This window comes from Bactrocera latifrons, unplaced genomic scaffold (assembly GCF_001853355.1).
Source record: "Bactrocera latifrons isolate USDA-ARS-PBARC rearing strain unplaced genomic scaffold, ASM185335v1 scaffold_6, whole genome shotgun sequence".
NCBI classification, from domain to species: domain Eukaryota; kingdom Metazoa; phylum Arthropoda; class Insecta; order Diptera; family Tephritidae; genus Bactrocera; species Bactrocera latifrons.
In genome coordinates this window covers 3,564,630-3,591,165 of record NW_017537267.1, presented here as the reverse complement: position 1 = coordinate 3,591,165, position 26,536 = coordinate 3,564,630, and the positions used below count along the sequence as shown (strand labels likewise).

The window sequence follows — 26,536 nt, the reverse complement described above, 5'->3', positions numbered from 1 at the left end:
AAGTTTAAAAATATTTTCAAATGTCGGAAAACTCAGCTTCCATGATGAAATATCCGCACACAGGCTGAGGCGTATCAACTTCGCCGTGGCCTGTAGTACCAGGTTGCGGAACAAGAAAATGGATCAAGCTATATGGAATGGGTTTCGGCAAGGTCCAAAGAAAAAGCTAGTACGATGAAGACTGATGTGCCGCTGTGGAAAGGCGATCAGTACTACAGTAAAAAACGTATGCAAAGAAAGTGAAGTTTGCAATGCGGCTCTGTGCAGTTACATTTTAAGCATGACACGGCGTCTCAACAATGGCTTGGGGATTATCATTACACCAAATGCGGTAATTCTGTTTATTAATCCAATCAAGCAAATGTAAGCTTGAGCGCTGAACAAATTTTTTTGGAAAGTCTGGATCCAGTTTGCAGTATATGAGGAATGCGGCAGCAGTCCTGCAATTCAACCGCGAATGAGCTCAACAATTCGACATAGTAACCACACAATAAGATATAGATTTGCCTTTCCAGATTCACCTGAGTATTTGAAAAATTCACAGCCTTAGAACACAAACCTATTAATAAGAGATGGTGGACTTTTGCCATTTTGTTCCCTGTGGTAGCAGTTTTCGGGTAACCTGACACTCGGTCGCGGCATACCACAGCATTATGTCGCATTTTTTGTTTTTACTGTGCGTTTTCGCTTCCAAAATGTCATCGAGCACTTGTGATTATTTTCGTGAAGCGTTCAAAACTGCATTTCGAGTCCAAAAAAGCTTAAATATTTCCAGTAGTCACGTACGATAATGTACGACACGAAAATAAATTTTGCTTGCGATAGTCCCGCTATGAGTATGGGTCTTCTTAGCTTTTTCACTTCTAAGCAAAAAGCATTTAAGAAAAGTAACTTAGATTCTGAATTTCTCGAACCCACAGCTAACTCTCATATGTAAATTTCATTGCAAAATTGCGGTTATGAGGCATGAGTCTATCTAAGTGGATAACACTCGAGAAACTAAATTAATAAGTTTTTCAAATTATCTAATATTTTTTGTTCAGATTGATAAGTTACTGTCTTTTAGATTATTATATAGTGGATCCCACAAACCGTTAGAGATAAAATGCAATGAACTCCGGATTCTGTCAGAAGCTATTCATCAACTATTGTTTCAGGCTACCAAACCACTCTAGTGTCTTTCAGGCGAAAGTGGCTACCATCGAAATAGCAGTAGATGTAATGTTCCGAGGTGCAGCTTGTTTCAGAGAGATGTGCCTCACCAAGCACTGGTCAATAATCACAACTCTGCGACTGCGAGATCCTTCTTTTCCGAACTGAACCGTAAGAGATCTTTCGAACTATTTGCTCTCAGCATTAGTCAATCTTATCGCAATTGTAAGTGTTCTGACTGGATACTGGATACAATAGCTCTTTGCTATAGATGTCATAAGAAAGCCGAGGTTGATTCAACTTGTTTTTCTCCTCTATTGTCCGGCTGTTTGCAATACCTCGGTAGACACAATTTAGGCGAACATGGCGTAGGAACTGGGTAAGCTCAAAGCGCTTCATCGAACTAAGAGGATTTGGTTATCCACTTTTAGGAGTGTGGGTAGCACGAAGCAAGAATATCTGTCCAACTGAAATCCAACGATTTTGGATCATCGCTTACTTAGTGTCGTTTATTAAAAAGGTTCAAAACCACGAATATACAATTTCTAAAGGTATTTCACCAATTTCAATTTTCAAATGTTTTTTAATTCTTTTAATCATTTAAAATAATGCACAAAGCAATGTATTTAATAAAACATTAGAATAAAGAGAATGAATTAAAAATTCACTTAAAGCAATTGTACTCGAACTTCCGTTACATTATAATCAAACCGATTTTTTCCATTCGCAACAAAATTGCTTTCGTTACATTTACAACTGTCAAATCGCACTGTCAAAAATGATGAATGTGCACAAAAAGTGTTTATATTGCAATTTTTATACAGCTGGCTACACTGTTGCATGCAAGCGCAGTCTGCGCCATATACGCGTATTGAATAAAGAAACGGTAAAAAAATATTTAACAAGTCCAGCAAATATGGCGACATTTGCTTTTTCATAAATTGCAATATCCTTATTTTTTCGAAACTCAAATCAACATCCATTGGGTGCTAATGCGCGAATGAACGGCAATTAACCCGTTCGTTACCGAGACCATATACATATATATGTGTATATGAATAAATTTACACTACTACATTTACGGGCGAAGCGTGTGGGTGTGCGTCCACTGTTGCGGAAAGTGCAAACAGTAATATATCACAGTAACAGTTACGACAATAAAACGAAGTAACGGTTGTAAAATAGAAAATGACATAGAGCACAGTGAGTCGACGCTCTCTAAAATGACGTAAAAAGTTTAATGGCACAGATTTTCGTATCGTTCGTTTCTGTTCTGAATTGTTTGCCATTTCATCACGGAGAGGATTACGCTTGGCCAACGTTTACAAATCATTCAACTTTATTACAAAAATACTCGTTCTGTAAAGAATGTGTTTCGCCCGCTTCATTTAACTTGTGGTCAAAATAAACGGTCTTCTGAGCGTATTCACAACACCATCACCCATTTTAAGACCCAACATTAATTATTGGATAATATGCGATTAAATAGACCACGTCCAGCACGCAGTGAAGAAAATTGTGTAGCAGCCGTTGCTAAGAGTGTACACGAAGACTGTGGAGACTCGATTCGGCACCGTCCGTAGAATCTTGGAGTGACGGGTTGGCGCTTTTACGTCGAAATCTTAGATTGAAGTGAAGGCGTACGAAATACAACCTGTGCAAGAACTGAACCTACTCGACCTTCCAAAGCAACATCCCTACGCTCTGTGGGCTCTTGAAGTGTTCCAAGAAGATCCAACATTTTCAAATATTGTTCAGCGATGGGGCTCATTTATGTTTCAGTGGGTATGTAGACAAGTAGAATTGCCGCTTTTGAAACAAAGATCAACCTGAAGGGATTCAAGAGCTATAATTTCATCTAAAAACAAGTAAGGAAGTGCTAAGTTCGGGTGTCACCGAACTCGCATCAAATACCGTGTTTGTGTAAAGTTTTATTCTGCTATCATCATTGGTTCCTAATGGATATATTATAAAGAGAAGGCATCAGATGGAATTCAAAATAGCATTATATTGGAAGAAGGCGTGGTTGTAAATCGATTTAACCCATATTTCGTACATGTCATCAGGGTGTTAAGAAAATATTATGTACCGAATTTCATTGAAATCGGTCGAGTAGTTCCTGAGATATGGTTTTTGGTCCATAAGTGGGCGACGCCATGCCCATTTTCATTTATTAAAAGAAGCCTGCGTGCAGCTTCTTTCTGCCATTTCTTTCGTAAAATTTAGTGCTTCCGACGTTTTTTGATATTAGTGATTTTCAACCTTTGTATGGGAGGTGGGCGTGGTTATTATCCGATTTCTTCCGTTCTTGAACTGTATATGGAAATGCCTAAAGGAAACGATTGTATAGAGTTTGGTTGACATAGCTATAGTAGTTTCCGAGATATGTACAAAAAACTTAGTAGGGGGCGGGGCCACGCCCACTTTTCCTAAAAAATTACGTCCAAATATGTCGCACTCTAATGGGATCCTATAATATCTTTATTTATGGCATAGTTATGACACTTTATAGGTTTTCGGTTTTCGCCATTTTGTGGGAGTGGCAGCAGGCCCACTTTCGCCCACTTTTGCCCACTTTCGAACTTAACCTTCTTATGGAGCCAGGAAATACGTGTACCAAGTTTCATCATGATATCTCAATTTTTACTCAAGTTACAGCTTGCACAGACCGACGGACAGACGGACGGACGGACAGACAGACAGACATCCGTATTTCAACTCTACTCGTCACCCTGATCACTTTGGTATATATAACCCTATATCTAACTCTTTTAGTTTTAGGACTTACAAACAAACTATAATACTCTCTTTAGCAACTTTGTTGCGAGAGTATAAAAACAATGGTTTAGTGTTGGTTTGGTTTTTCTTCAAAAATGATGCCGGTGAGAATGTAACCGTCAGTGGCGAATGTCGTGTTAACCGTCTATTTGATGTCTGAAATTGAAGATCGTAATCTCGGCGACATTTGGTTTTAATAAGGCGGCACCACTTTCCACACATTGTATTAGGATCACGCGTGTCATTCGACAAGTACCGGTCGAAATACTCAGACGTGTCTGTTTACGAAATTGGACTCAACGGATGGGCCATCTGAGCCGCGGCCAACATTTCAAAAAAGATAGTCTTCAAAAACTGAATGACAAATAATTTTTTTTTCGAATGACAATAAACATTCCCCTCACCTCTAATGCATCACCCTTCAGCTCTAAGGCTTTATTAATTACATAGGAACCCTTTCAGATATTCGATATTGACGAAGTTACCAAGAGCTACTATATCTAGTAGAAAGTATTTCATGGTTCAGTGTTAGGTCTAAGGGGACATCATGGCTGACGGAGTGCGAAGAAGATAGCAACCAACATAAACTAACAACATACGCAGACGATCCTATCGTAGTACTAGATGACCTAAAAGCGAATGCACTGAGTGTGTAAATTGTTTATTTTTATGCTACTAGTTTTCTTCGGTGAGTTTGGAAGTGGCTAAGCACAAAACAAAAGTTCTGCTTATAAGCACTAGGCAGGTACAACAACGAATAATTCACAATTGAACCATCTGGGCAAAATATTAAATTCAAGATTTAGTTTCAAAAAACACCCGTGTATCAGGAAAATCAAATAAAATATATAATCCTTTATCAAAAATGCTGACAAACAGAGCCTGCGTACGTTGTATATCGTAAAAACAATGAGCTCAGTAATATTGTATGCAACTGCAATATGGAGCCAGTGTTTGACATCAATCATAATCACAGTGCAACGACTTTCTTCAATGTAAAGAATTACTGCTAAAGTATTATCCAGTATACTGTCCAGGTAGATGAACTTGAGCGAATATATCAACTATAAGCGCCTAAAACCATAAAGATAGAGGAGAGGAACAAGAGTACCCAAATGTGGCAGCTGTGGTGGCAATCCTCATCCAAAGAACGCTGGTCCCACAATGGATTTCAATTTAACCCAAATACTAAGTTAACTTAGATGCTTTAGAAGCTACATCTATAGAATTCACAAGGACATTAGTCTAAACTGTCCAACCTGTACATAATGTATAGAAGACTTTGAACATGCATTCTTATGGGTGCTCATCTTTTAAAAATAAAATAAAACCTAAAACCTACACTCGGTGTCAGCGAAGCATCAGCTTTAGTAATGACAAAACTGAGGCCTTTCAACAGTATAGGCGTCCGTCAAACCGCACTCCGAGAAGTAATACTTAACTGATGGCCGCCTGGGAGAGTCTTGAATTCGGAATAGGTTAGGTTTAGCGATTAAAACTCCGGCTTACGATGCTTCCCCCTATTATAAAAAAATATTAAGTTTCCCAAGAGGAAACAAGGTAAGAAACCCTATAAAGTATACATACAACATATGTAAATGATCAGAGTGAACCGAGTCGATTTAATCATGTTCGTCTGTCTGTATACACGAGAAGTAGTCCCTCAGTTTTTCTCATCAATAAGACATTCATTTGTCGGAACCGATATCGGAAAAATCATAGCTTTCATTCCAACTCAAGTCCTTGTATGGAAACATTTTTTATTTGACAAGTTATCGCCACGAAATTTGGTACAGATTACAGATTACTATCGTACTACCGATTATATTATACAGATCAGATCACTTAAATTAACCAATTAAAATCAAGAAAATATTTTTTTGAACATTTTATGCTATAAAAAAGAATAAATAATGACTTAAGATAATTGAACGAATTTATAACCAATAACGAATGAATGAATACCGTCGATAAACCACCGTATTCATCAGCTTTGGCTCCGACTGATTTTATTTTTTCATTTTTCTCCAAACTAAAACTGCCGCTCTGTGGAACTGATTTGCAGTCGATCGAAGGATTGAACAAAATTCGGTGAAGGAACTGAAGGCCATTCCAAAAAGTGCTAATGAAAAGTATTTCGAGGACCGCAAAAACCGTTGGCATAAGTGAATATTGATGAATAATTTATATTTTGTATTTAGTTATTTCGTGAGTAGTTAGTATATTTCATTGAAATCTACATCAAATAAATATTTTATTTTTATGCAACATTTTTTCGAGAATTAGTAAATTAGTTGAGAAACAGTTGCAGTCCCCAAAGCAGCCAAAATTGTGGAACTAAGGGAGAAATGCATATTTTTTTTTTTTTTTTTTAAATTAACCACTGTCAACACCTCAATGCCAGCACATAACGCTCCACACACTACAAGTGGCAATTTTTAGATTTTGGCCAAATTCTCCGGAAATTTTCAGCGAAACGACTTCTATGTGCTCTTGTATAGATTGCTGTACCCACTCCTTGTATGAGTATTTACTATTCTCGATATTTGTTGTTGTTTTATTGTTCTGTCTACAGCACCAATGATTGATAAATTGTGTATCGATGTGGCAGCAGCAGCAGCGTAACTCGGCTCCGTGCAGGACGCAATAATTCACCGTAATAGTCAGTGGACAGCGACGGTCATAAATCATATGAACGCCAAGCGTTTGGCCAACAACCATAACTTCATACCAACAAGTATATTGAAAGCTAAAATAATATCGCTTGCATACTAGTAGTATTTGCAATACAACACTGGCATGACAGGAAGAAAGGCATATCACCGCTGGAATATCGTATGAGTGTGCGAATGTGGTGAAGCATAAATACCAAAGTGCTCCCTGTTCCATTTCGACTCGGTGGTGTGGGTCGCTAAATGTCAGATGTCAATCGGTTTCGGCATAAATCTTGGAAAATATTATTTTAAAATGTTAAAAATGAAAGTCCATTTTTTAGTGTCACAAGGGAATCGTGTAACTGTATGGATTCTTAAAGGTCATTGATCTTCATTCGGCATTAAAGTTGTAAAATTTTTGTAGTCTAGGTGGGAAGGTAGACCAAAAGTAATACAAGTAAGTTGGAGGCAAACCAAAGTAAGTCGAAACCCCCTGCGGTTGTGCGTACTGTTTGGGAGACACCACACAAAATACCTAACCAACGAAAAATCAAACAAAGCCACGAATGAGAGACTCCCTTTTGATAAGACTACCTGAAATATTTTGAGGATAACGAGGAATGATGAACCTCGAATGTCTTTGTACGACTAAAGGCTGTAATCAACGATGTTCAAGAAATGCGATGAAAGTGACAATGACCAACGAAGGAGGTTCCTTGGGAAATCTAATCATCATTCAAATTTGATGTTGAATTCGTTTTGGCATTCACCCCTATAAATGATAAGTAGACGTAGGTCGCAACCCATCATAACAGATCTCTGCTTTTCGCCCACATCATAGACAAAAAAAAGGACGACTGTGAGCTCTGCTGCAACCAAGACTTGAAAATCGTTATGGGCGATTGCAAAGCATGGTTAAGTAAGCAAGTTGTTTCCAAATGTCGGAAAACTCAGCTTCCATGATGAAATATTCGCACACAGGCTGAGGCGTATCAACTTCGCCATGGACTGTAGTACCAGGTTGCGGAACAAGAAAATGAATCAAGCTATATGGAATGGGTTTCGGCAGGGTCCAAAGAAAAAGCTAGTACGCTGAAGACTGATGTGCCGCTGTGGAAAGGCGATCAGTACTACAGTAAAAAACGTATGCAAAGAAAGTGAAGTTTGCAATGCGGCTCTGTGCCTTTCGGGTCATGAGCGTATTTCGAACGGTATCCCCCGAAGCCTTTGGGTGGAATTATAGCAGGCATCATGCCACCAGAGATAATGGCAATGGAACTCAAAAAGTAAACAACAGGTTCACAATACTGGGTAGCCGATTAATAGTGGAAGAGCGGAGAGAGGAGGGCAAACAAGCCTTAATGAATGGCAAAAACGTACTACAACGGACAGATGGATCACAGACTTATTAAAGGCTTACAAGCATGGTTAGATAGGAAATATTGAAAAACATTTCTATATAATGCAGTTTTTGACGGGGCATGGGTGTTTTACAGAATATCTTTACAAATATGGCCATGACGATGAGACGAATTGCTCCTTCCGTGACATCGGCGAAGAAAACGCGCTCCACATCTTCTTTTTCTGACGAGGCTATGAAAAGGAGAGATCCGATCTAGATAAATTGACAACGGAACGAGTGATACCGGAAACTGAGTAGAAACTAGAGTGGGATAGTGTGAGAGCATGAAAGCGTGGTGAATATAGTTCTAAAATAGCTAAGAAGTGGCAAAGCAGCGAAATGAGAAGAATGAATTAGTAGTAAGCCAGAATGGCTAAGCTTGGTCTCCTGATGTAATGCCTACCGGCTGTTACGTGGGGCATAAAACAAGCAATGACGATGTAGTTAAGAGTTAATACGAGTACGTAGGCGTATTGCTCACCGCTTCAGCGACTAATATAAATCGTACATACCGTCCGGAATAATGACGGTATTTTTCGAAAATGCTCCCTAAAAAACCCAAAAAAAAAATATAAATACCGAAACATCTAAGAGGCAGAAGATGTTGCCGATTTTGTGCCTTTTAACTCAAGGTATCTCTCTGAATTTCATTTATACTATACATCTCAGAGGTTTTACAATATTTTCAGCAAAATAACAGTTATAGGCACGGTATCTGTGGCAATGTAAAGTTGCTGTTCGAATTCGACAATTTTTTGTTCCGTTATCTTCATTGGTTACTCACTGTAAAGATATTTAGATTTTTGATCCATGCTGTGGTTACTCTCCAACTTCTTCCATTTTCTCAAGGTAACATACGAACATTGAGATAAAAAAAAGTAAAATTGAATATAGCTAGAGACTTTTTTTTAAAAGAGTTATCGCATTTTCAGTAGTAGTAAAGGGTGGAGCAAAAGTCAGAAGACAATCAGAAGATGCTGTTCATTTTGCAATTGACCTCTAATGCCAGTTCTGTTTCGACATTTGTGTAGTAAACACATGCGAAATAAACAATGGTCCGCTACACTGCGTGCCACAACCGATATGCTGAAGGATGCATTTACCGGGCGCCTAATCTCCTGTTTTCGCGATTTGCACTGGCCAGCAAGATCGCCTGATTTGACCGCTCCAGACTTTTTTTTGTGGGGCTTTTTGAAATCGCATGTTAATGTCAACAAGCTTCAACTCCTGCAGCTCTTAAAGACAATATCCGTCAAGAATGTGAGGACTTGTAACCGGAAGTTCTGGCCAAAGTGATAGAAAATGCCATAAAAAGGGCTCAAATGGCAATCAACTGTGACGGCAGCCATTTACATGATATCATATTCTCGGCTTGATGTACAAAAATTTAAAAGTCCAAATAATAATAATACGCAAGCAGAATCAAAGTTTTTCATTTTTTAAAAAAAGTGTTTGATTTTACAAAAAACATCGGAAGGTAAATTTTGCGCCACCTGTTAGATATATAGAGGATCATACATATAAAGACTTGGGTGATTTTTATAGAACTTATTTTAACTACCACTGTCACAAAATACACATCCCACTAAGGTACTTATACGTGTTATAAAAATAACAAGAAGTTGAGCAGGGGTGTTTTACAATAGAAGAATGTGAGTGTCGTGAAAATGCAACATCATGTACAGACCTCAGAGCTACCGAAAGTAAAATCTTGATTGTGGAAAATAAGAAAATTACGAGACGAAAACTCACACTAACTTGAATAGCTACAAATTTGTTGCTTTTTATTTGCTAAGTACAAAAGCAGGTCAACACACAGTGCATAATCTATCTGGATTATGATTTTTTTTTTTTCGTTTCTACAACGTTCTATTAATTCCTTTGCCGACACACGAGATGCGACACAGCGGCTAATACGTACAGCGACAGAGCGGCGTATTAGCAAATCAGATAATGCTATCAACGCACTACCTTGGCTACAGGGCATACTTATCTGTCGTATTTAAATGAATTTCAGATAAGAAAAGCAAACGTAGCGCCTTTACAAGCAAACCAATTGCCAGCAATTATCATTCAACTGATGTTGAGACACCAACAACAGCAACTACAACAACCAGACGAATAAGGTGCAACGCATTTGTACGAAGATTTGCACTAGAAGCCGCAATAGTTCCCTTGCTCAACGCCCAGCAAACAAAAGCTGAGCATCATTTGAGTTAATCTTTCGAGCAATGTTGGCCAAACGAACGCTGCAACACTGGCGAGGGCTTTACCAGCGTTAACTTGACGAGCATGCTCAGTTTAATGCAGTCAGTGGGAGTGCACAGTAACGCCTGGTGGAATTACAAGTGACAAACAATTTTTAGAGTTAAATAAATTGTGGAGAAGAAAGGTGAGGCACTAGATTCATGCATATATATGTGCTTAAATATAGCTAAGTTTGGAGGTTATTTGTGGTGGCGCGAAGGACGAGTATACGAACTTACTTAGCTATTTATAAGCAACAGTGAACTGCGACTGCAGACTTTATAAGCATTTATGCGAGAGATATATTTTGAATATTGAAAAAAGTGTGTGGAGAAGCCTTCAAATTATTAAAGTCAGCGAAACCGCAAGGAAATTAAGTAAAACAGAAACGATTTGCGACAGAAAACGAAGTCACTCAGAAACGTGTCAGCGACGCTGTCAACGTCACTAGCGCGTCGTAGTCGCAGCAAAGAGGCGGAAGTGATTTGCTGATGCAACAGTGGAATTAAAGTTAAAAAGAAAGAGAAAAAATACAAAAAAAATTAAAAATAAAAATTAAATTTTTTAGAAAATTAATATAAGACAACACTTAGTGAAAAAAGAGAAAGAAAACATTTATCAGAAATAAAAAAACACATTTTGTGGAATTAAATGTAATGAGTTGAGGAAAGTGAATAAATTGCAATTTTTTACGCCAATTTAAAGTGAAAATTACAAAGTGTAATGAAAAAGTGCTAAAAGCCCCCGAAAAAAGCAACGCTAAAAGTTTGTTTTGAATGCAAACTTCCGGTTAATTGCCATTAATTGATTTAGCATCAATATCCAACCTCCGCGCACACACACACACACACACACAACGCCAACCGAACGACGCGAAAAAATGCAAAGTTTTTCACGAAAAGTGTAAAAATTCCTTACTTTTGACTACTTATCTTCATTTACTCACTTTTTTGTGCGCCTTCACAGCGTGCCGCCCACGCCAGTACATTGTTGTATTAGCACAAATTACGACTTTTCGGCAGCAGGCAGCAGACAGCGGGCAAAAAAAAATAATAAGTTAAATTGAAATAGAAAAAACGAGCGCAAAAAGGAAAAAAGTGCAAATTCTAGAGTGAAAAAGTTGCAACAAAAAAAATAAAATCAAACAAAAATCGTAAAAAAGTAGAAGAGGACACCAGCAAAGCGAACTGCAAAATGGGTCAGGAGGATCAGGAGGTGCTAATAAGAGGCGGCAAGGCCACTAGCACATCGGCCGAAAGTTTGGATAATGTAAGTAAATACATATACACACACACAAAAGTGCAAATATAGACAAGCATACAAATATAACTGTAAGTTGGCCGTAAGGATGCACGAATTACAAATAAATGATGAGGCAAATGAAAGACAGCTGAAAAGACCAGCTAAAGCAACAGCGACGAATAGACGGACACAGAAACATACTATACAGACAGACAGATAGACAGAAAGATAGACAGACAGACAAACAGATAGACAAACAGACAGACAAGCAGATAGACAGACAGATGGACAGATATATAATAGTACAATGTATGTAGACAAACTTTTCTAATGGCAAATGACAAGTTGTTAGGTAAACAAAAAATCAAAAAGGGTCCCAACAAAAACACACACCAATAAGAAAGTAGGTAAGCGAATAGAGACACAGTACGCCAGACAGCAATAGTAACGGTGATGAAGGCAAGCGCAATTTGGCATTACAAAACGACAAGGCAAAAAGGAATGTAGATAAGTAGAGCAAATGGCTGAGAAGACGCTGTCCAGTGTAATAGCGTGGAAATAAATATAAAAATTTAAATTAAAATAAAAATAAAAAGACAAAATTACTTACCACTTGTTTAGAGGCGGTGTGTATCTAGAAAAGAGAGAAAATTAACGCTTTAATTTATTAATTTTGGATTTTTCAGCAGACGCTGTGGAGAATTTAATAAGAGTAGGAAAAGGTAGTCGTAGTATAAAAATCATATGGTTGTCAAAAAAGTCTTGCGGTATTTTCGCTAGTTGGCGCCGAGAGCGCGTAGTTCTAGTTTTATTTGTCGCATCGGGTCATGCTATACCTTTTTGGAAAGCTCATTTCACGCGCTAACACGAGTTTGATTGATTGTCGTTTCTTTTAAGTCGTTCGTGAGTTATAGCGTCGCAAACATGGAGCAAAATAAAGAGAAAATACGGCATATTTTACAGTACTACTACGATAAAGGCAAAAATGCATCTCAAGCCGCCAGTAAAATTCGTGCACTTTCCCTCCGATACAATTTCCATTTCCACCGCACAATGGTTTCAACGTTTTCGTTCTGGTGTAGAGGTGGTCGAAGTTGTGCCACGCTCCGGAAGGCCTGTTGTCGAAAATTGCGATAAAATCGCTGAATTGGTCGAAAGAGACCGGCATAGTAGCAGCCGTAGCATCCGGGAAGAGCTGGGCATGAGTCATCAAAAAAATTTGTATGAACAATTGAAATTTCAATAAAAATACCGCAAGACTTTTTTGACAAACTAATATTATAATGCCTCTAAGTAGAGAGGCGCGGAATTTCAGTTCAGAAACTAGAAATCACATGTCCTTCGAGCACTTGGTTATGTGAGACACACCAATACTCAACAGAGTTTTCATTATTATTTTAGATCAGATGAATGAATTTCAGGTTATTTTTGAAATGTCTTAAAGAAAAGTGTCACAAGAATACAGAAAAAAAATCAAATAAAATAGAAAAATTTTAAAATTAAAATATAGGGTGATACATTTCGAGGTAATTTTTTAACGAAAAAATACAGAAGCTTCAAATTTATTGGAAAATATTTCTTTCTTTCGAAAGAACATTAGTTGGCATTTATTTTTTGAAGATTATCTATTTTAAATGTTGGCCGGGGCTACGTCTCAGATGGGCCAATACCTGAGTCCACTTTTCGATTAGTCGTTCCAGCATTTCGACTGGTAACTGACGAACGGCACGCGTGATGTTTTGCTCCTAGGCTTGAATCGAAGCGTTATTGTCCGCATACTCTTCAGACTGTATATACCAAATGTCGTCAAGAACACGAGCTTCATTTTCAATCAAATAGTTGGTTGTCATGGCACGATTATGGTCGCCATTGAAGGTTACGTTCTCGCAGGCATTATTTTTGAAAAAAAATATGGACCGATGATTCCACCGCCCCACAAACCACGCCAAACTGTTATTGTTTCTTGATGAAATGACAGCTCTTGAATTTTCTTCATGAAGAGCACTTCGTTCCACATGCGGTAATTTTGCTTGTATACATACCCATTGAGCTTGAAATAAACCCCATCGCTGAACAAAATTTGGCTCGAAAACGTCGGAGCTTCTTCGAATTTTTCAAAAGCTCAAAAAGGGAAGAGATGCCGCACGGGAAGGTCGAGAGGCTTCAATTGTTGCACAAGCTGTTTTTTACACGCTTTCAATTTAACATCTCGACATAATTGAGTACAGCTCTCGTCGGCCTAGTGTACAAGAACAGCTACGACTGCTTTATTTTCTTCACTGCACTCTGGACGTGGTCTATCAAATCAAATATATTATTATCCAATAATGAATGCTGTGCCTTAAAGATGGGTAATGCTGTAGCGAATAGTATGCTCAGTATGCTGTTTATGGTAACCATAAGCTGAGTGGACCACATTCTTAACAAAACGTTTTACGGTCAGTCGTAAGTCTTCGCAAGATGAAATGCCAAACAAAATTGAACAAAAATAACATGCCAGCTTGAGACTACTAACGCGTGATCTGTCCAAAAAGAACTATAGAAATAAGTACCCCTACTTGAACCACTCATTAGTGAGACTGGGTACATACGGCGTGTCTTAGTTCTTCATATTTCTTATGCTATTTTTAGGATTATGCAATATGAAGATACAAAAGCTATCGACATTGGTGAGAAATGTGTCAATCGAATTATTTATTACTTCTCGATATATTCTATTTATTTATGCACTTTAAAGCAAATATGCATATTAGTATCTTTATGTGCATATAAATATGTACATCTGTTGACAACTAATTAGAAACACTCCCTTTATTGTAGGTGGCTGATGCGTATGCTGATTAAATGATTTTGTGTACCGTTATTTATATTCTTAAACGTCTTGTATTGTTTGCGTTCCTTTATTAAATTCGCTAAGTTTTGTAGTTGTGTAGTTGAAGTTCTTGTAATGTTTTTCCAAATAGTTTTCCCAAATAATAAATGCGTTACGATATAGAAGGTGAACTAAGTGCGACAGCTAATTAGAAACACTTCTTTAAAGAATTAAAATTCCTTCCGGCGCTAATTTGTATTAATAATATTATTGATTTCTGGTAAGGATTGTTTCAAAGTCGTAGTTTAAAATGTATTATTCAAGTTTTTAATGAGAAAAAGCTGCAGCAACCCTTCGCAGCTACATTTTTGATATTCGTGAGTCTGGAAAGATGTACAAAGAATTTTTGGAATCAGGTACAAAAAAAACGGGTTTCAATGCCCTTACGCATATACAGAATTTTAAAACTATTTTCAGTGTTAAACACAAAGAATAACCTTAAAACACTTCAACAGAAATAGACGACTGAATTACTACGATCGCCCGAAGAGGCTCAAAAAAGAGTTCCACTGACATTCTACATAAAACTCAAGATGAATATAATGGCCAAATATACAAGAAAACAATTTCCCGACGTTCGGTCGAATTTGGACTCCACGCATAAAACCACTTCTGGCTAGAATGCGAAGTAACCAACGCGTAGAATTTCCCAACTCTTACTGATCTTGAACAACAAATCAATGACAGTGTGTTGTTTGGAGCAAAGTAACTGAAATTAATCACATAAATTCTAATGGTCGAAGGTATCTTCTAATCTTTCAAGAATTTGATCCTCGATATGTTTCACACGTACTGAATCATGGTGGAGGATCAATCATGCCGGGGAAATTTTTTCCTGGAATGTTGTAGGTCCGTTTCATACGACTGATGTGATTTTAAAAAAGGGGAAATGCGTCGACATTCTAAAAAATGTCATTCTGCCATAAAATAAGGAGGAATTTGCCTGTTATATGGAAATTCCAACAAAATAACAATCCGAAGCATACGGGAAGTGGACACACATGTTTTTTGTTGAAAATTCGATGAATGTTTTGGAGTGGCCTGAAGAGAACACATCTTTGTACCAAAAATATCACAAATACGGATGTCCTTTTTGATGAAATTAGGATGGCATGGCAAGCAACACTAGTGCTGCGCTGTCAGAGTCTTATAACTTCAATTCACAAACGATGTGGAGCAGCATTAAAGTAAAAGGGTTAGGTGAAAAAATGTTAACTGAAAGTAAGCAACTTTTTATAGTAACAGTATTTTTTGCTTATAAAATGTTTTCGTTTATAATTAGCTGTCACAATCAAATCGTTTATTCAACACATTTTTGTTAAAATCTTCAAAAAAACAAAAAAATGATTTTTAAATAAAATGTTTACTATTAGAAATTAAGTTTCACTAAAACGAGTGGAAAACCAGAAAAAGTAAGTGATTTGTTGGAAAATAACATTATTTACTTCTAAATATGTGTAGTTTCTAATTAGCTGTCAACAGCGGTATATATGATATATATTTACATATATCAAATAAATATATATGATTGCATTTCTTTATAGTTACATAGTAAACACATGTGCACAATAAAGCTTAACTAACGGTTTTGCGGTTTTATTTCACCGGTATGGGAACAGGCATTACATGCAGATACTCGCATCTCCATAACTGCCCCATCGGAAAATTAATCACATTTGAACATGCAACGGTATTTTCAATGTGAGCTTTGGGGCTTTGGCATGAAATAACAATGTTGTTAAATTCATCATCTTCAATTAGCAAAAAATCAAAAATACAGATTTTGTATGACACATGGGTTACGACATCTGCCATCGTTCGATCCTATCAATTTGGAAGCTGTTTCCATCCATTTTAGATCTTGATGGAACCACTTTCGCTATTTCTTACTATTATTGCAACAATTAACCAAAAATTTATTCAGAGGGTACTGAATACTAATATTTGTTCCTAGAGTCTGAAAATTTTAAATTTTAACTTTTTTTTTTTTAAGTATGGAAAAAATAGTATGATTTTAATATATGTATGTTTAGTTTGAAAGTAATTTCTTTTCTAGTTCTCAGTTTCTTGCCGGGTGTCTTCGAGCATATTATGCAAGTAAAATATAGTTGAAAATTTCATTCATGCGAATATTTGTTTTGCGGTTACCTTTAGGCGCCGTTGGAAAGCACTTCCAACTACAGCGCCTTATATAGTGATACTCAAACTACTAACTCTAAAGCCAATCGACTAAGTCAAGCGAGAAACGAATAGGAATACGTAGAGATACGAAATACTACACGAAGATGTTACGCTTAGATGAGCAATTGGCTGATTGTCTCTGTTCTTATATTAAATATTGGCGTCATATTAAATATTTCCAATAACAATATTTTGAATGCTGGAATACAGATCTTCAGTACTAAAAAAATGTAATGAGTGAATTTGAATATTGTTACAAAATTCATAAGAAATAAAAAATTTTCCCAAAAATAATCAAAAATTAACTGTTAATATCTTTTAAACGGTTTGGTTTACGAAAAAATCGTTCAGACCTTTTTTGTAGAGCATTCAATTTCCTACAAAATCTTAGAAACAAGATATTTTTTCAAGTGGTTGGAAGCGAGATATAAAGTTTTCTATATGATAATAAGAGAAAATAAAAAATTGCAAATAGGAGGAACTTCCCATTACAATTAAGAACTCATTCTTGGAGAGGCTTCCATAGAGGTGTCTAGGAACCTATTTTTTAGGTACCGATTTCGCACTTATAGCCGACTCTTCAACAGCGCGAAAGTCGTTTTTTTTCACTGTTTAGCACCTATTGGATATTTTAAGAATAGCCAGGTACAGCTCATCGTTCCATTGACTGCGGTATTCGCCGTTGCCAATGCGCAAAGGACCATGAATCTTCTGCACCACATTCAGGCCGAGCTGTTACGAGGTTATGGTCAACATAATCGGCCTATGCGTACTATTCGCAACAACATCACCCATCTTGAGACCCTGCGTTCATTATTGGATAATGTTCGACCGAATGACCACGTTCAGCACGCAATGAAGCAAATATAGCAACCGTTGCTGAGAGTGTGCAGGAATCTGCTGTTCGCAGCAACTCGGGCTGACTTATGGAGACTTGGCGTATTTTATATTGAGATTTTAAATAGAAAGCGTACAAAATACAGCTTATGGAAGAACTGAAGCCACTAAATCTGCTCTGAAGACATTGCTTTACACAAGTTCTTGAAAAAATTCAAGAAAACTCAACGTTTTCGAGACAAATTTTGTTCAGCGACATTTAGTTTCAACAAGACGGCGTCACTTCCCACAATTGGCATCAATCAGTGGATTTGTTTAGAGAAACTTTCGGTGGAACGGTGGTGAAACTAGTACATTTGCCAGTTACCAGTCAAAATGATTGAGCGAGTCATCGAGAATTGGACTCGGGTGGACCATATGCGACGTAACCGCGGACAACATTTGAAAGAAATAATCTTCAAAAAAGATAAATGCCAAAAAATCTTCTTTCGAATGTTAAAAAAAAAACACTCCCCATTAAATTATAATTTTCTATGTTTTTTCTTTAAAAAAGGAAGAAGGTTTTTTGTTTTAAAGGAAGATAGGAAACCTCGAAATGGATCACCCTTTATATGTAAATGTTTGACAGGGAAGCAACACGCAAAATTCCAAATAGAGAGATAAGGAACTCTCACTCACAAGAATCATTGCACAGTTATTACTGCACTGAGGAAACGTAACCACTTTTCTTATGACTTTTACTACGAATGAGAAAACGCAATAGGAAAAAAATAACGCAAATAACATTTAAATAATATTTAGGGATGAAATAAGAAGTTATGAAACCTAGATCTGTCGATGACACTATTATTAAACTTATATTAAATACCAATTCTATAATGTGTCTGCAGGGATTACGAAAGACTAGACCTACTTTTTAGGAATATAAACAAACATCCAAAGAAGAAATGTACATTGTTCATATATATACTTAAGTATTTGCGGATAATTAGTGATAAAATATAAACAGATAAATGGCGTAAACAGACATTAAATACACATATTTCTGTTATTTTATCACCAGTGTTACCACGGTACATTCCAATGTGATATCTCACACGTTTAGTAAAAGTACATTCATATATGTATATGTATCTCCGTACATGTAGTATGTACATAAATACACATACATATAAATCATTACGTACTAAATCTATGTTTTCAATTATCAAAGTCATTAGCGTCAACGAGTTGTTGAAACGGTGTTATGGCAACTGAAGGTATTCGTATAAGTATTTGTATATATACCTGCACGTATGTATGTATGAGCATACAGCTGAGCATCAGTGTACAACTGTAAACGATTCTCTCCGAAACTTTAGAAGCACAATTGAAAGTTTGTCTGGAGATTTTTATGTTTGATTTAGTACGCAGACTAAATAAATAATATTCCCTTTTTATCTAGCATTTATTTATTTTAGACGAGCATGCTCATATGCAGCGTGAGTGACAGCATTTGTATACATTTGTACAAAAATGTACATTTAGTTTCTTTTCTAAAGACCATTTGGACTAAACTCCACTCTAGAGACAATATTACATAACTAGAATACGGAGAACGAAAAATATTTATGTCTTATCCATTTAGAGTTCTTCATTGTGTAACTTAACAACATTTTCGGAAATGTACAGTGGCATGAGTGAAATACGAAATAAAATGGAACATGAGTAAAAAAAAGAAAATTTAATATTGGTTGAAACTGGTTTATTACTGAGCGCAGAACCCGAAAATGTAGAACATATGTAATATTATGTATGTAATGTAATATTATGTATGTAATTTGAAGTAGTGAAGCGTAAGCAATAAGACACTCAATTTTGAATTTTTTGATGATACCTTTATTCCATATATTGGGTTAGTATCGACCTGATTTTATCCATTAACTATTATCATGACACATACTAAAAAAAAGTTATTCCTGGATTTCAATAAGGTACCTCACATGGAATCACCAAGTCGGACGGATGTTCAAAAAACCTGACATTATTTAAATGGGGGTAGGTCAAATTTTAATTGTATATATTTTAGGCACAAGACACACTGTTATGAGTAAACCATTTTCTGTATTTTCATTGAGATGACTCAAATATTGACCGATATATCCAGCAGTAGTACATGGGGACTCAAGGAAGTATGTATCCGATTCAACCCCTTTCTGATACACAGAAATACTATTGTCAGGAATGGTTTCTGTTCGAATTTCAATTGTATTTCTCACACATTGACCGCTATTTTCGGTTAAAAGTCAACTACAGATACTGGGGTCCACATATTAAGCTCTTTTTGAAGATTTCGATCCCAAAATTATAAAACAAGTCAAATTTTAGATTAAAAATTATAAATTCACGATTTTCAGATATAAAAATTTTAAAAACTAATATTACAAATTTTAACTCTCAACCACAACTCTCAAAATTCAAACGGAGTTTTTCAAAAATGTACCGCTGATTATCAATTGTGCGCGTATTTTATATGGTTTCACACCACACACCACACGCAGCCAAAAACCACCAACCATTGACCAATTGGCCATTCATGGAGTGTCAAACAAATGTACAGTTAAAACCACCCTCTAACACACAGCACGCTCAGCTTGCATTCATTCATGAAAGCAGCTAGGCTTTGAAGACAGCGACAAAAAGACTGAACAACTCTTTGAAAAAAAAAAGAAGGAAAAAAATATTTTTATTAAAAACAAAATAACAGTAAACCACAAACAAAAACTAAGTAATTATGGACTAGAAGTAAGCAAAAAAATAAATAAAAAAAATCAAATACCACTAAAATAAAAAAAAACTGATGAAAAACGCGCATGAGTATATTTTATTAGAACTAAAAAAAACTTAAACAAATATTCAACAAAAAAGAAAAACAATTACCGGCAGTTGGCCCTAAGCAGTTCACAATGCACACAACAACAAATAAAAATAAAACATACACATATTTTAGTTAGAATTACCTAATTTCCCTGAACAAATATACACTTAACACTGTGTAATTTGCGCATTTGTTGTTATTGTTTTGATAATGTGTTATAAAACCTCAAAGGAATAACACAATTACAATTTCCCGCCAAATATGCGCACACTCCAACGATTTCCATTACGGCGCTAAGCAATTTATTCGTCAGCTTGTGGTCACTTCTGCAGCTTGTTGAAACTTAGATGAAAATTGGCAGTAATAATCATCAAAAGAATAACGAAAAACACCGTGAAAATGAAGAACTGTATAATTTAGGCAAAGCAGCCATAAGCAGGTGTGAGAGCAATTTTATTTTGTGTTTTTCCCCTGGGGCAGTGGTGTGTTGAGACACGCTGTTAGTATATTAAGTAATATAATGGGTATGATCTGGACCTCATGCTGGCCATGAATGCCGAAGAACAAGTGCATGTTAAGTATTATCAGCGAAAAGCCACAAGCAATTGGGGAGTGAGCATAAAGGTTGTGTGCACATTTAGGCAGCCCATGGAATTAATTTGCGTCAGGCAGTGGCAAAGCAAGCGGACACAAGGCAAGCTGCTGACTTTGAAAATATTTATATCTAGATATTGTTCGGCCAATTTACAAAATATCGTGAAGACATCTTATGAAATAAAAGAGTCTATACAAAAGCTTGGTTTGGATCGGTCAGTTTGTAAGAAAACTACATGCTATAGTTTTCTGACATTGGCGGTTCCTACAAATGGATAGATTATTGAAGAAAAATTGCGTGTACAAACTTTCAGTTCGATGTCTCAAACACGGAGGGGCTAGCTCTATCCCATATACAAACCGACGAACTAAATCGACTCAGCTCGATCATTTATATGTACATATGTAAATATTTTACAGAGTCCCCAACATTCTTCTAAGTGTTACAAACTGCGTGTTTAACTTAGTAGACCCTGTCGAGGGTATAACAAAAACAAACGCAAACGCGGCAAGAAAAATTATCAAGTGAAAATTTAATATCCGTTAAATGTTGAAAAAGAAGAAAACATAATGGCGTTAAGTCGACGAAAAGCGAAAAACGCAGACACATCACGTCCCATGTTCGAGTAAGCAAAAGAAAACATCTGAAGACATACATACATATATAATAATTTTGTTGTTGTTATTTTTCTTATTAGCGAGTAAAAATGCTGCGATGACGGCTTTTATCATTTCACTTGCATAGCTTAAATGAGACATGAAATGCTTCACAAACAAAATATTTAAATAAAATATTGTATACCAACATCTGCGGCGGCTTAATTCGTTATTATTGACTGCGTCAAGTTAAGCTTTTAGCGGCCGACAGCTGATGGTATTAAATATCTTCACTTCCGATTGGCACATCAAAATAAAAATGCTGCTTCACGGTGAAATGGAAATTCAATTAAACAACACCTGAACACAAGCGTATGCCAACAGCTGTTAACGGATGCTTCAACTAATGCCGACTGCAGTAATAATCCTCTAAATCAAGTGCTAGAAAAGAAACTTTGACGTTTACCTTTGGCTTTGTTTAAAGTTAAATTGTACCGAAGCATTACACAGAACAAAAAGTAAGCTAAAATAAAAACGTTTGGCGATTATAAATATGCGTACAGATGTATATATAAGCTGCAGCGTGAATAATTGTAGTATTCTTCCATTCTTGTGCAACCACGCATATTTGCAGTTAGAACATTCCACAATTGTCTTACTACTACAACAATAACAACGAAACAGTTACCACTCACCAATGCCGCTTCGAATTTGTACGCAATTTCAATTGCTCCTCGCACTTTTTCCACTACATTTATATTTATTTCCATTCAGAAACACTTAATTACACTATAAACATTGCACAAATTAATACATTACATTTGTTAACACAATTTTACCGGCTATTAAACGCGCACTTAACTTTTTGACTTATTTTCACTTTACACTTTAATTCCAACTGCTGGAATCGTAAGGTTGCCAGCTGATGCTTAAAATAGCTGAAGTGTGGGTGATGAAAGCGAAAGTATGGAAAGCGGATATGATTGATGGCAATTTGAAATGTGTAAACATGTGTATGTACATATGTCTTTAACGTGGCAACACTAGCATTACCGTTTGTAGCACGGATGTGGTCAGTTAATGAACGTTTATTGCTGTTTGCTCTATTTCAGTGTTCTTATTGGAAACTGGAAAGATTTTTGACTAATAGGAATAATCATGTAGCGGATAATTGACATTGGCGTCAGAAAGCAAAATTAATTTTAAAAAATTGAGTGAGCTTAAAAATTTAATGAAGAGAAGTTATGCTTACAAGAATTTGGCAAAATGAAAAAATGATTTAAATTAAATAAATTAAATGCAAGTGTAAACTAAACAGAGGTGTGGAAGGAAATAGCCGGTGAAAAAAATTGTGTGTTCGAATTGGCTGCACCGATCGACTTAAAATTATGAGCCAATAATTAAAGGAAGACATATTTTTGCGGAGCTTCTCCTGGAGACGGGATTTGAGATCTAAAGAATTTATAATTTTTCAAAACAAATAAATTAAAGTAAATTAAATTTTGCAAATGTTCATAGTATGTACATATATGTATGCATGTTAATACCTCTTCTAAAAAATTCACAAAAACTTAAGTACTGAAGTTATGTAACTAATTATAATAGTTGTACGCTTGTGTATGTATTTTCCTTTACCAGAAATCGCCTATGAAAGACAAAAGGAGTTATACAAATTTTGCAACCTTCTTTTATGGCACAGCTTCAAGAAGAAACCCACAAATATGATGAGAGTCTTGAGTTCTTACTAGCAATTCCTTGTGTATTTCTTATAAAAAAAAAAAAAAAACATATGTATTTACATCTATTTCTAAACAAAGAAATACGTAACAAGAAGCGTTTTAACCACAAACCTTTAACTTTTGCCGAACACAGACAGACAGTATTTATACTCCTGCTTTGCCTTAACAACTTTGTGCCTAAACCAATTAATTTGTGAAACAATCTGTTAATGTTTGTAGCCACTTTAGCCTAAGCCCCTTAGCTAACTTTCAGCCCACCAGCTCGCATGTAGTGAACTTTTAAGATTTGTGTTTAAATAGAATTTTTTATGCCTACTCCAACAGTTTCGCTTATTTTTTTACATTTTACTTTGAAGTTCTTCGCTGTTAAGCTTACAAATTTGCTTAACCGCCAACAGGCAGCGAGCCAACAACCGAACATGCCTTGGTGTTAGCAGCTTTTTTGTGCTACAAATTGCAGAATTCTTCGAGAAAAATCCAACTTGTACTTTTAGCAGGCGCTGACGCGGCTTATGCACCATTCGGACCTGCTAATTTATGTTATTACTTCGTTATTCATATATTAAGGTGGTTGGAGGATGGAAACTACTTTAAGATAATTTCGTGAGCAGATAACTCGCTAACTTGTAGACTCCTTTCGTAAATAAACTCAGCTTGAGTTTGGGCTTATTGGGGCTAGAAGGTTTGAAATTACGTTATTAGCAATAAATAATAATGTTATTTTATAAGTTAAATATTTTGCCTCCATTTTTCGTGCACCTTATGGCCACTAGAGGCATAAATTAGCACATAATTTTAAATTACTTCTAACAACTTTTTTTTTTTTACTTTCCAGAACAATGGGCAGTCCTACGAGCAGTCTTCCATAAATCAGGGGTTTAGTAAAAATTACGGTACACTCTCACCACCATCGCCCACACTCACCGCGGACAATCTCACCTACTCTTGGTATAATTTAGATGTGTTTGGTGCTGTGCACCAGCCGGGTACGGGTTGGAAACAGCTGTTGAATCGTGTAAAAGGTGTTTTATGCAATGAGCGTCATATTCCTGTGCCGCGCAAGCACCTCTTGAAAAACGGTAAATCGCAAATTAAGTAGATTTAATATTTTACACGCGTTTTACACTCTCAAACTACTCAATTTGTTTTCCAGTTTCCGGCGTCGCTTATCCGGGTGAATTGCTAGCGGTCATGGGCAGCTCTGGCGCTGGTAAAACCACACTTCTGAATGCGATTGCTTTTCGCTCATCGAAAGGTGTACAAATATCTCCATCCACCGTACGCTTGCTCAACGGTCATCCGATTGATGCCAAGGAAATGCAAGCACGTTGCGCTTATGTTCAACAGGATGATCTTTTCATTGGTTCACTCACCGCACGAGAACATCTCATCTTCCAAGCAATGGTGCGCATGCCGAGGCATACGACAAAAAAGCAAAAGATACAACGTGTGGATCAAGTTATTCAAGATCTCTCGCTCGGAAAATGCCAGAATACTTTGATTGGCGTGCCAGGTCGAGTGAAAGGCTTATCCGGTGGCGAACGTAAACGCTTGGCATTTGCTTCGGAGGCGCTAACGGATCCACCACTATTGATTTGTGATGAACCGACTTCGGGTTTAGATTCATTTATGGCACACAGCGTCGTACAGGTGTTGAAGAAGCTATCGCAGAAAGGCAAAACAGTCATTTTGACCATACATCAACCATCTTCTGAGTTATTTGAACTTTTTGACAAAATATTGCTCATGGCTGAAGGTAGAGTCGCCTTTCTGGGTACACCGGGCGAAGCAGTAGACTTTTTCTCGTAGTAAGTGACCGCATTTCACTCAACTGAACCTAACCTAAGTTTTCTTAATTTCAAACTTTGCATGCTATTTATTCATCATTTTAACACCTTTCCCTAGCATCGGCGCTCAATGTCCGAATAATTACAACCCAGCAGATTTTTACGTACAAGTTTTGGCCGTTGTGCCTGGCCGCGAAGCGGAATCACGTGACCGTATAGCCAAAATTTGTGATAATTTTGCAGTTGGAAAGTAAGTTATGCTCGCAAACAAAATCTCACTTCTATATACTTAATACTAACGTTACCGCACAGGGTCTCTCGCGAGATGGAGCAAAATTTTCAAAAACTGGAAAAATCCAATGGCTTGAACAAAGAGGACGAGAATGGATTTACGTATAAAGCTTCATGGTTTATGCAGTTTCGTGCGGTCCTCTGGCGCTCGTGGCTGTCAGTGTTGAAGGAACCGTTATTAGTGAAAGTGCGCCTATTTCAAACGACGGTACGAACTTCCCCATACCGTTAAAATAGATAAATTGCGACTTGATACAATGTCTTTCATTTTAGATGGTTGCTGTTCTCATTGGACTGATCTTTCTGGGACAACAATTAACTCAAGTCGGTGTGATGAACATTAACGGTGCCATTTTCCTATTTTTAACCAATATGACCTTTCAGAATGCCTTCGCTACCATAACTGTAAGCTACATATTGCACATTTTTGCCCAACTTAATATCGTATTTTACAGGTTTTTACATCCGAACTGCCTGTATTCATACGTGAGACGCGCAGCCGACTTTATCGCTGTGACACTTACTTCCTCGGGAAAACAATTGCTGAACTGCCACTCTTCTTGATTGTACCGTTGCTCTTTACAGCCATCGCTTATCCAATGATTGGCTTGCGTCCTGGTATTGATCATTTTCTAACAGCGCTGGCGCTTGTTACATTGGTTGCCAATGTTTCGACATCGTTTGGCTATTTGATTTCGTGCGCTTGCTCGTCCACATCAATGGCGCTCTCCGTGGGCCCACCTGTTATCATACCATTTCTACTTTTCGGCGGCTTCTTTTTAAACTCCGGCTCGGTGCCGGTGTACTTCAAGTGGCTGTCGTATTTATCATGGTTCCGTTATGCCAATGAGGGATTACTAATCAACCAGTGGGCTGATGTAAAACCTGGCGAAATTACCTGCACTTCATCGAATACCACCTGTCCCAGCTCAGGTGAGATTATACTGGAGACCTTGAATTTTTCGGCAAGTGATTTACCATTCGATTTTATTGGATTGGCTTTGCTCATTGTTGGTTTTCGGATATCCGCGTATATAGCATTGAGAGTGCGCGCTAGACGCAAAGAGTAAGATGAGGGCGAAAGAGATTAGTTTCCAGTTTAGTTTTTTGGTATTAAATATCTAGTTTTATATGCTTTTTTTTCAAATAATAAAACGATAATTTTGGCAAAACTCGTGTTTTTCCTCGACGAAAGAATGTTTGCTGAAGAATCAGATGTGTCAAATTTTCATACAGTAACAGATTGCTTTTTGATGTGTCCCATCGAACGCATGCTCAATGACAACTTAATGCTTCCGGTTAAGGA

The 26,536-nt window shown here is 36.8% G+C and overlaps 1 protein-coding gene across 1 annotated transcript; it reads left to right on the top strand.

Annotated features, from left to right (window-relative positions):
- The first annotated feature begins 11,427 nt into the window (after positions 1-11,427).
- On the top strand, positions 11,428-26,402 carry LOC108974879 (protein white). Its single transcript, XM_018942980.1, has 7 exons — positions 11,428-11,502; positions 23,988-24,231; positions 24,306-24,960; positions 25,058-25,189; positions 25,252-25,438; positions 25,504-25,635; positions 25,686-26,402. The coding sequence occupies exons 1-7, from the start codon at positions 11,428-11,430 to the stop codon at positions 26,298-26,300; spliced, it is 2,040 nt and encodes a 679-aa protein (XP_018798525.1). The 3' UTR covers positions 26,301-26,402.
- The last annotated feature ends 134 nt before the right edge of the window (positions 26,403-26,536 follow it).